Genomic DNA, 12,104 nt, shown 5'->3' on the forward strand with positions numbered 1-12,104 from the left:
AGGCGAGGCAGGGCAGGGCAAGTGAAGGGGCGCGAGCATGCAGCGGGCGAGCCGGCTTGGGAGCGGCGGTGCCAGGGAGCGCTGAACAGGGGCTGCTTGGAGTCGCCGGCGAGGGCGGCCGTGCAGCGGGCGAGGAGGAGGAGGAGAGGAGAGGGACCCGTTCCGAGGGGGAGCCCGGAGACGCCGCCAGCCGCCCCTGACCGCCCACCCCGCCGCCCTTTTGCGCGCACAGCCCATCCCCGGCATCCAGGGCGCCAAGCGGGGAGGGGGACCGAGAGACTCAGCCGCCCGGCTTCGGCTCGACCCAGGGCGCCGCCGCCGCCGCCGCCGCCTCCTTCCCCGAGGCAGCCCCCCGGGATCGTCTGCTGCCCCTCCGCCTCGGCCCCAGGCGCTCCCCGGGGCCCCGATCCTCCGGCCCTCCGCCCTGCCCCGCTCGCTCCCGGCCGGCCTCCCCTCTCGCCTCCTCCATGTGCCGAATAGCGGGAGCTCCGCCGCGGATCCTGCTGGTGCTGATGGTGCTGGCGGCCCTGCAGCAGGTAAAGGGATGGCGCGCGGGGGGGGGGAGGGAGCCGCCGGGGGCTCCGGGCTCTTTGTTCCTGGCGGTCCCGGGAAAGGGCGGTGGCGAGGGCCGAGGCGGGCGGGCATGCGTGCGGGGCGGGGGAAAGGCCACGGGCCTCTCCGAGGAGCCCCGCAGGCTGAGCTGGGCCTGGTCGGGTAGAGACCGAGGAGGACCCTGCCGGGGAGAGAGGAGCAGGTTGCTAAGCTGGGACTGCGGCGGGAGCAGCCGCGCAGCACCGGGGCCGGAGGGTTTGCAGAGCGGCGGGGGACGAGAGAACCAGGGGGTGCATCGGGTGGGGGTGGGGGTGTCTTCGGACTACTGAGCCCAAGGGTCAGGACTCGTCCCGTTGGCCGCCCCGGGGTCGGGGAGGGCGCGCTGGACGGCCGCGTGCGGGCCGAGGGCGTTGGGGCGCCTCTTTCCCTGCCTGGGAGGGCGAGGAGGAGCAGGTGGCCGCTCCTGCTTTGGTCGAGGCCATTGCTGCCCGGGAGGTTTTGCCTCGGGTTTGCCACTCTGTAGACGCGCGTTTCCCCCCACCCGGATCCTCAACACTCAACAAGAAGCCCCCGTGCAGAGTTTTGAGACTTCGGGCGGAGGAAAGGGGCCTCCAGAGAGCGGCAAAGCCAAGGCCAAACCGCCCGGGCAGAAATGGCCAGAATGACCGCATAGGGGGGGAAAAGCAGACTTTTTTTTTCCCTTTGCCGGGCGCCGAGAAGTTGCGCTGAACGATGACCCCCCCCCCCCGCACCCCCGAACTTCTTTTGTGGGGATTTGCATGGGGGGGGTGGAGTAAATGTCGGCTTCGGAGGAGGGAGGGGTGGAGCGAAGGCAACCCAGGACGTGGGAGCGCGTGAAAACGGGGCTGGGCTTTGGGGTGTTGTTGGGCAGGGAGGATGCGGGCAGGCCTTTTCCTAACGGGACAGGGCCTGTGCGCCACCTGCGCCTTGGAAAGGAGCGTGGGAAAGGAGTTGGGGCCACCCGCACCTTTCCGCGGGCATGTGGGAGCTGGGCAGCCCTTGCTGGGCGGGCGGGCGGTTGGTAAACAAGCAGTTCAGATGAGGCTTCCGTAAGGGTGGGGAATTACCTTGGCTGGAGAAAGTCCGGGCTTGCCTCTAGTGTGAGGTCTCTTCTCCAACTCCGGGCGTGCGCGCACGGGTGGCAGAGAGGACGGGGGTGGGCAGCCCACCCCCAGGCACGGGCCCGGCGGGCCCTTCTGCCCTGCCTCCCTTTTCCATACGTGCGGTTTCTGCTTCCGACTGTAACGATGACACACGTTTCCCCCGTAGCCACAAGCTCCTCCACGGGATGCCTTAACCCTCCTTCGCTACATTTCATATGCCCCTAAGGTGAAGGGTGCTAGGAAAAATTGAGGGCAGCAGGAAAAGAGGAAGACCCAACAAGAGATGGATGGACTCCATAAAGGAAGCCACAGCCTTCAATTTGCAGGATCTGAGCAGGGCTGTCAAGGATAGGACATTTTGGAGGACTTTCATTCATAGGGTCGCCATGAGTCGGAAGCGACTTGACGGCACTTAACACACACACACAAGGTGAAGGGTAAAGGTGCACTCTTAAGATCTTTCCAGGGTCTATTTCAGATGAAATGGCTCGGAGTGGATGGGGTGATGGTGGATGGGGGGCGGCAGCAGCCAGAGAGCATGGATTTGACTGGGCACCTTTGCTAGTCTTTTGCCCCTCTGCATGCGTCTCTGTGATGGCAACTCATCTGGGATGAGATCTCCTAACTGAGCACCCACCATGCTCTGCAATGGGATCCCTAGGTTAGTGGAGGGTCAAGCCGGTCTGCAACGCCCCCTTCCGTGGCCTCAGGCTCGGTGAAGAGGAACGTGCCCTGCCTTCCCCTCACCCCCTCTGCTCTGCCCGCTAATCCCTTCCTGGGAAGAGTTTAATCAGCCTCCGCCCCGGCCGAATCACTCACCCCCCCTCCTCCGTTGTTGTTGCTGCTGTTTCTGCTGCTAACGGGAATTTCCATAGGGGCAAGGCTCTTTTTCTCTGCATTAGCCTTTCCAACCTCCCTTGTCCAATAGGGGGCGCTGGGGGCCAAGCAGAAAGGAGGCCTCTGCCTTAATACCCCAGGACTGTCCCAGATGTGGGGATTGGGACAGATTGGTTGGCCTGGATGGCAAAAGAGAATGAAGGCAGTTGGTTTGTGCCAGTAAGGTGGTGGCAAGGAGTTGGTTCTCTTGTTAGATTTAAATTTTTTGGAGGGAGGGTGTTTTATGCTACTGTATGATGGGAAAAGGTGGACCTGGATATCCTTCTCAGAAGCATACTATTGTCAGAAGAAAGGGTTGCTAGTGGAAAGGAGAATGAAAGTTTATGTGGGGTTTCTTTGTGCTACCATGAAGTAGGATCTGTTCAGGAAAGGCATCTCTGATGAATGGAATTTGTAGCTAGTGCACATTTGGGTGTACCTAGGGAGGGAATTTGGTTGTTCATGAACGGCTGTGTGCCACTGTTTAGGTATCATAGATGACCCAGCTGGTACATTAATGTATTTGGCTTAGTAGTGGGCTATTGTGTTGGGAAATTATACATACTGGGAGGAAGTAAATTAAATCGGTTTCTGGAATAAGAGTAGTTTGATTGGGCAAAAAGAGAGGATGAAGACAGGTGTTTCCTTAGCAGGGTTTTATGTTTCTGAAAGTAGAGAATTACCATAGCTTGTTCATCGCATGCTTGCAATGTGTGGAATTGCATATTTGGTGTGTGTGACATTCTAGAGATGGAAGGAAGGATGGTAAGAGTATGTCTCATGAGATAGACATGTTGACTCATACCATACAATGCTGATTCTATGACCTTAGGCAGATCATGAGAGAGAGGGCATCCTGGCCATCTTCTGGACATGGAGTAGGGGTCACTGGGGCTGTGGGGGTAGGTAGTTGTGGATTTCCTGCACTGTGCAGGGGGTTGGACTAGATGACCCTAGTGGTCCCTTCCAACTCTATGATTCTGTGATTCTATGATATTCCTTGAGGTGGTGGGTTTTGCTTTTTGGAACATAAGGTTTATCATTTTGAAATAGTGGGTGGTATAGAGGTATTAGTTTGTGAAATATTTTCATTTGTGTTTCACAGTGGAGCATGTGAATCTGGAAACATTGGCCATGGGTGTGTATTGTGGATGAGGGTTCCTGAGCTTTCTCTAAAGTGAGTGCATAGGATGGGCATTGATACTGTGGTCAGTGTGAAAGCCAGTCTTCTTCTAGTGCAAAGAGCAGAGAGGAATAATTCTTAGGGACAGATGGTACAGATCATTGCCTCTTAATGGCATGTGTGGTTGGAACATTTCTCCAACAAGAGGTAAGGGGCTCTGTTTTTGCTGCACTCTGGGGAAATGAATATTGCTGGCAGACAGTATACTGTGTAAGTGAGACTGGCTTTTTGGCAGTGGATGGTTGCCCGTTTAAATCCTGGAGGCTTGGGCGGCTGGGTGTAGGGAAGCAGCTGCAGTAGCTGCGGCAGTAGCAGTCACTGTCCATGGTGCAAGAGCTCAGATTACTCTCTGGCTGTGAACTGGATCCTTTCTATTCAAATATAGTAAACATGGTCTTGGCAGATTGCAGAGCTTTCTTCTCTTATACAAATCACTGTAGTGTTTTACTCCCTTCCCTATAATCTCTGTCTCCCCCCCCCCTTGTGTTGATGACTGTACCAGGTACTTGGATTGCTGAAACAGTGGTTTTAAGATTTCATGATTAATGAAAGATTTTCTTAACAAAGAATTTCTCTTTGGCTTTGGAGTTTAGTTTGTATGTCATGGTGGCGTAGTGGCTGTGTCAAACCTACAGAGTCTTCCCTTAAAATCATCTTCCCTATAAGGATTGTTTCTGGATTTATTATATACCCCCCTTTTCCTTAAAAAATACTTTTTTGTGCTTACAAAATATTGCTCATTAAATTTTAAAATTTGAGTTCTGTAGTTGGCTGTTATTTCACTGATTACAGTCTGGTTTTAAATTAAAATACATGTTATGAATTATGGACAGGACCTAGCTTTATTGCTTTTTTGTATCACTGAGTGTCAGTAGCATGTCATGGTTGGAGAATCCAATTTACTCCTTGTTTGGATATCTGTTACATCAGGTTTAAGACTCTTTCTGAACAGAGTGTAACAAAACTGCAACTTAGGTATGAAATTAGTTTTATATATCTGTGTCTGGAAAGCTGTTTGATTTTTAGCTTGGCTTTTTCTTGCTAAGCACTTCTTGCATGTCAGAAATTACTTGGAGTTTTTGCATAATATCAGTTGCTTGTGTTGGGGAAATTTATGTGTTAGAGTTGCCTTAGGAAGTATACATTTGCAAAGTTTCTTTGAATTGCTTTTCTTTTTCACTATTTACCACATAGATATTTCTGTGAATTTTATATGACTTCATTCATCATCTGTATATTAAAACAGACATGATTTAGTTATGCAAAAGGGCAATGGAAGTAGAAATATACCAGATACCAAGTCTTTACATGACCAGTTTGGGTTCAAAACAGCAGCTCTTTATATATTCAGAAAATACAGCACTTCAGAACATACTGAATGTTGATAGTCAGCAACAGTGAAGATTAAAAACTAGCTTTCTGGGTAATTTATGCTTTATAAAAACCTACAGTTATACACAATAAGGGCAAAAATAAATTAGTTGAAATTAAAATTGTTTTACTGTAATAGCATCAGCAGCTACAAGTGCTTTTGCAGTTGGACAAAGGGGAAGAATTTGAGATGAACTAAAAAAAAGAGCACAGAAATGCTAAAAAACAAAAAGGGAAACAGCAATTAAATCCAGAAAAATCTTAGGTATCAATTAAAACTAGTCTTTTGTACAGCAAGAGAGCAATGTTAAGTATTTCTACTCAGAAGTAAGTCCCATTTTATTCAGTGGGGCTTGATCCCAGTAAAGTGTTCTTAGTCTTGAAGTCTTAGATTAGTACATTCAATTGATTTTATGATTGACTGTCCATTGATTTCAGTATATGACTAGGATTACAGCCTTAAGTGTCTAAAAAGGTAATAGTAGTATTAGAACTGAGAGAATGTGATCAGATGAAAATGAGAAATGGATTTTAGGCATGTTAAAACAGGGAAGTTGTAGGAGACTTGAGTCAGTGATTAGAATCAAATCTAGTATGGAATGGAAGCCATTTGTTCACTTTCCCCTGCTATATGTTGGGCTAGTAACACCTTTCTTGGCTACCTTTGCCTCAGTGAAAATCTGTGCAGATCTACCATCCAGCTTCAAGGATACGCCATTCATGTTAACACTATGGGGCAAATTAGACATTATACGAGATGCCACATCTCTTTACTGTCTTCCTGGTACCATGTAAAACAAACTGTGTGATGTCACTGCATTGCGCATATCGCTGTCCCTGCCAGTCAGTGAGGTGGGGAGGTGCGTAGTGTTATGACATCACATTATACTTTGTTTGTATTACCCGTAAGGGTGAGAGAGTAAAGAGACACAGAGCTTTAGTCAGATTAATCATAAGATGCTTTGGTAGGTTAATATAGGAAAGCTTGGGTCTATTTATGCTACTGCCCCGTCTGACCATCACATTTTCTCTTTGAAGGATTCTAGGGTTTTATGCTTTGTTCTACCTATTTTCTTTGTGTCTCTCCTTTGTCATATTCCAAGTATATGGAATTCTTTTGCAACTTGGTTATAAAAATTTGAATTCTTTAATGTTTTGTCGTCTTTGCTTTCCTTCCTAAGATTCTGGTTCAAATGGTTGCCAGAGTGTGTAGAAAAACAGTGTAGTCTTTTAGTATTAATGATTTAAATGTGTGTGAGTTTAATATAGAAAGGTTAATAGGAATGCAGCAATTTTTCAAGAGTCTACTTAACTCTGTAGTAGTCTGTGACATCATTTCAGTCTGTGACAAACCAGGAAGCTGCATTTGCACTGGTTTTTCTTTTAATGTCACAAGTGTTTTCTGGGCATATACATACATGTTATTTTGACAGATGAATAGGAGAAGAAACCATTTTGTTTTCAATAAATGTTTTATTTAGATATTAAACTAGAAGACACATTGAGAAATAATTACTTACTTATATCTAGTTTAAAGTCATAATATGCCTTTAAAGATGAATGTCTTAACATTTTGTGAGACAAAATGAGTTTCAAAAAAATCTGTAAGTCATATTTATATTTAGATCTTTTCAGTTTATAAAAAGTTATTTTAAGCAGCCTGTTTTCATTTCACACTTTGAATGGCTTTGGTATCAAGATGAAGTACATGTCAGTAATTATCATTCAGTTTAAGGTGGCAGTAGAATGAGTATCTGAAGAACTTTAGCCTGATTTTAGCTTTTTTCAAAAGTTCACTTGGAGGATCATCCAACTTTCTGTAGAAATGTAAAAAGTTTAAAAATAAATTATTCTATGATTATCCTATTCTGTGGTCCTGTTTTTCCTCTCTGGGATGATTTCTGTCCTTCATTTGTCTTTGTCTTTCCATTGCTCTGTACTTTCAGCCACATTTCAGCTTTTGTAGGAAGTTTCTGTTCATCTCATACCACTCAGGATCTAGGTATTCTCTGAGTAGAAAGGAGAACTCTCAGTCAAATCAGATGTCATATAGAAGTCTGACAAACAAGGTCAAACTTGGGGAACAGGCTAATATTAGAACGCATAATAGCAGTCAGATTCCAATGACTATAGAAACATATTGGGTAAACCATAAAAATAGTTTGAGGAAATTGAGTGAAGATGACTATTCAGAAATGACTCATGGTCTGCTTCATTCCTTGTCTTGTGATATTTCCTCCTAGTTCTCATTTATGAAAAAAGTGAATTGATCACATGTGTAGTATCTACTCTCAACTTCTTTAAAATTTAACATGGATCAGTTTTTCTTTACTTCCCTTACTTTCCTTTTTAAGATTATAATGAAAGAACTAGAACAAACAAATCTTATGGCATCTTAAAATTATAAGATGTATGGAGCGTGTCCTTAGTTTGCACATACGTGTTTGCTTGCACACAACATACATGGGACATGCGGAAAATTGTAAATAGGTGAGCCCAAACCTGAAATGTATACAAGATAAGCACAGAGACCATTTGGGGGAAGGGAGGGTGTGACTCAGTGGCAAAGCTTCTTGTATGCAGTAGGTCCCAGGTTCAGTCCCCAGCACATTTCGCTAAAAGGGACAGGTAGCGAATTCTCTGAGACACCTGTGCATGAGATCCTGGAGGACAGTGTAGACAATACTGACTTTGATATACCAAGGGTCTGATTCTGTACTAGATTACATCATGTGTGTATGTGTGTTCCACTCACAGTCAGTGGCAATTGGTGAACTTGCTTCCTAGTTCGACTGTGCTAATACTAACAGGGAGGAAAATTCCTTTTCTTGATTGCGTCATAAATGAATAGCATTCAACCTGCATTAGGTAAAGTTTATCATTTCCATACCAGAATAGGGATGTAAAATTTCCAGAAATTTTGAAGCTATGTGGAAACATTTTTTTTCTTTTTTTAAACAGAAATTTAAGGGAAATTGTAATATATGCAATACTTATTTTCCTATCAAATCCAAACTTCTTTTACTGATTGAACAACATAAAAATGCATCATTTATAACTCCGTTGGCATATAAAATTGTACTATTTGGCATATTTATGGACTTTAAAAATGTAAATATCTTCCTGTTCTGTAAGAAAAAATTCAAGTATACCAAATACTTGAGAAAGAATTGGAGAATGCTGCACCCTATGCACATGTATCTTTAGTTTTTGCTGTCTGAGAGGTAGGAACAAGTTAAAAGTTGATGATATAAAACAAATTCTTTTGTAATCAAAAGAAAGTGTATTATTTGGACAGAAACGTTCCCATAAAGTCACAATAGGTAGGATTGCCAGCATGCTTGAATATTAAGCTAAACTAATTGAAAACACTGAATTCTCTAATAATGCATTAACATAAAAACATTATAGCATATTAATTGTTGCCACAATTATTCCAACAAAAAACATCTTGAAAATATTGTTTATGTCTGTAATATAAGCGTTTTCGTTTAATGTTCCCCAAAATTTGAAAAAATTGAAAAAGTTCTGAAACCGTTTTATACTGTTAATTTGGAATGAGGGAAATGCTTTTTAAGACATGATTTTTCTCACTCAAAAAAGGAAAATATTTAATACAAGTATTTTTTTCAGTGCTTCCCAAAGTCCTCGGACCTTTTCATGTGGGGGTGGAAAGCCCTGTCAAGTCACAGCAGACTTATGGCACCCCATAGGGTTTTCAAGGCAAGAGATGTTCAGAAGTGGTTTGCCATTGTCTGCCTCCGTGTGGGCTGAAAGAGTTCTGAGAAAGCTGTGACTGGCCCAAGGTCACCCAGGAGGCTTCATGTGGAGGAGTGGGGAATTGAACCCCGTTCTCCAGTTTGGAATCTGTCCCTCTTAATCACTACACCACTCTTGTTCTCTTTCATGCTATATATAAATTTCGAATATGAAAAACCTTGCCTTAAGAAGCTTTTTACTTATTTTAAACTATTCATAGGAGTTTCTTTTTTATGCTTCCCAGGAAAAAAAAGCATCAGGGAAAAAATGTGCTTTCGCCCCTGAATTTTCCGTTTTTTTCCCCGGGCTCTCACACCTCTACACTGAAGTCACTCTTTTTGTTGTCGAGTATCTTGACTTTGAGGTTGGTAGTAGAGTGTTCCGGTTTCTGAATGTTGCCACTTTTTGGTGTCATATTGGCATCTATTCTTTTGTGTAGAGACAGATATGTTTATCTATGCAGACAGCAGAAAAGTGTGGTTGGCAGGAGATGATGCATATCACAATGGAGGAGGGACAGGAGAATGAGATACATGTGTGATAAATCCTCCACTGTGAAACATGGTGCCACGTGTCCACAATGCCCTAATGTAACTATGCCTCTGAAATTAGAGGCTGTATAGTAAATATAGTTCATTCTAGAGTTCTGTATATGACACCTAGCCCATTTTCCTTTCAAACATTCAGTGTTAACTGTACAATAAAATGTAATAGAAAACCAAAGCCATTCTAGATTTTTCACTGTAATGGTTTAACACTGGAAACATTTCTACCAAAATAAAGACGCAGCTGAAAATATATGAAATCTGCCAGTACATCCCTTTTAAAAATGAAAGATATGAAAACTCGTGATCAAGGGTTGAGACATAAACTATGATGCAACTTGCAGTATAATTTGTGTTTGAACTAAATTATTGGTCTACTGCCCTAGTGTGAACCACAACTATGTATCTTCTGACCTGTTACAGCTTGGGAAAAGAACAGCATAGAATAGTGACTTAACTATCGTTTTGGAGTTGACCTTGCATTTTTGAAAACTTTGAGGAACATTATTTGATCCTCAGAGTCATAAGCTTTGTGACTGTTCTGTGAGCCTGGGGGCATTTCCTGCAATATAGGGTCATACCACTAGAAAAACTGCTCCGTTAGGGTGAACTGGCACTTGGTGTTCTTTTATCCGTGCAGCCTTTTAGGACCGTCTCATGTCATTATATGTTCCATCCTCATTTCTAGTTCCAGATTAATGGTCTTGCTAGACATCATCTTGGGAGTTCAGTTTGAGAATTTCTTACTTATGTGCACAGCTGCTTTCAAGAGATGTTTGATAACTGTAACTAAGGATGCACATGTGCATTATAATGGCTTTATAATGTTGTTTCTTAATCATATAACCCAGCAAGAAGCAAACACAACTTTATCTTGTTTAATTTTAAGCTTTTGTCTTTTCCTTCAGGGAGCTCAAAGTGGCACTTATTGTTCAACGCTCCCCTTTTTATGGTCACATCAGCTTGTGGACTAAATTAAGCTCAGTCACCTAGCGACTTTAATGGCTGATGGAAATTTGAATAATATTTACCACAGTTTTAATCCAGTACTGTAACCATTACATCAGACTAACAAACTATTTCTTTAAGAATTCCAAACCTGAACGGATTAGGGGCCAGAACTGGCCTAAACACCATTGTGTCACTTTTGTGCTTTTAAAAATAATGGGTGCTTGTGAAGACAGAAGTTAAATTTACATGGTCTTCCTACCAAGATATTTGAGTTTACTGCATGGGGAACCACTAGATTTCTCAAGGTTACTGTAGTTCAGGAAATTTTAAGATTCAGAAATAGCTTTGATAATTGAAGCTATCATATACTTAATGTAGACCAAAATTAAGTATGAACTGATAGTTTACCTGCCTTTCAGGTTATATGAATAGAAGATATCCTTGATTGGAAGTGAACATTACTCAACAATTAAACAGTATTATGGAAGCTTGCTTGGTGACCTTGAGCAATTACATATTTTCAGCCTAATCTACCTTACAGGGTTGTTGTGAGGATAAAAAAGGATGAGCTGGGGAGAAATGTGGGATATAAATGAATAGTGTTAATCCTTTGCTCTTCTTGAGCTCTGCCAGTTGTCGTCTTCAGCTTGTCTCCTGCAATTCTGCCTTCTATGCTTTGTGGCCTAAATCAGAGGGAGTCAGGCCTGGCTAACATTTTACCACTATTTGTGGAAATGCAGTATTATGCAGAGGGGTAGCTGTGAGCTCCTTTGACTTTACATCTGGAAGCCTATAGAGATCCAGTTTAGGCTGCTGTCACAGCTCAGCACTTTGTATTTCTTGTTCCTGTTTCACCCAGAAGAGATACAAAGAGACCACAGAGACAGCAGTGTACTGAGTCCGCTTCCCTCTCGTCATGGGGCCCTTGAGTCTCTCTGCTAGGCAAGAAAAGGATACAGAGACCACAGCTGCTGCGTCTACACCACACAGTTGGGCTTTCCCTTGCTATAAAAACATTGTGGCTTCTGCATATGTGCTTGGTAGTGTGGTTGCACGTGGTGGCCGCAGTCAGCCAGATGAGTGATTGATCAGGAGTTCTGGTTAGATGTTCACAGCTTTTTTTTATCGTTGTATGTTGAACATCTTAAAATATTGTCATTTAGAATGTTTAAATAAACATGATAGCTGGTCTGAAAGCTTTCATGTTTTGAAATAATCTGTTTTCATAAGATACTACCTACTGTAGATAAATTCACTGTTTTAATGAGGAACCAACCAGTTATCCAGCTGAGTGACCACTGAAATTTCTCTCAACTGGACATTTGGCTCTGCCCTCCAAAACTGGTTGGTTTGATCTGTAGTGATGGAACAGTAGTTCTCTAATATTTAAAAAGTAATTACATATGCTTCTGAAGTTACATGGTTGACTTAAAAATAATGAATTAAAATTACTAATTAATTGGGACTGTGGTAGGCCTTTGCTGCGGTTTGCTTTTAAATTTGACTCCTTCCCGGCAATGGATGGAAATACTCATTTTGTTTCTTTGATACTTTGACAAAAAAATTGAAATCTTTCCCTGAGATAAACAGAATTGCATTGTAGCCAGATGTTATTTGTATTGGCTCAATATGATTTAGGGATCATTTGGTTAGTGGGATGCACCTACTAGTTTACGTTAAAATATATATCAGCCAGGAATGACATAATAGTTTATAGACCAATTTATTATTATTTTTTCCTAT

The 12,104-nt window shown here is 43.4% G+C and overlaps 1 protein-coding gene across 1 annotated transcript in view; it reads left to right on the forward strand.

Moving 5' to 3' along the window:
* Nucleotides 1-468: 468 nt before the first annotated feature.
* The window catches only part of CDH2 (cadherin 2), a 153,413-nt gene continuing 141,777 nt past the window's right edge, over nt 469-12,104 (forward strand). Inside the window, exon 1 of the mRNA XM_056854997.1 lies at nt 469-536. Within this exon, the coding sequence (XP_056710975.1) occupies nt 513-536 (24 nt within the window). The 5' untranslated portion in view covers nt 469-512. The remainder of the gene's footprint in view (nt 537-12,104) is intronic.

Source organism: Euleptes europaea, chromosome 8 (genome assembly GCF_029931775.1).
Source record: "Euleptes europaea isolate rEulEur1 chromosome 8, rEulEur1.hap1, whole genome shotgun sequence".
Classification (NCBI taxonomy): Eukaryota; Metazoa; Chordata; class Lepidosauria; order Squamata; family Sphaerodactylidae; genus Euleptes; species Euleptes europaea.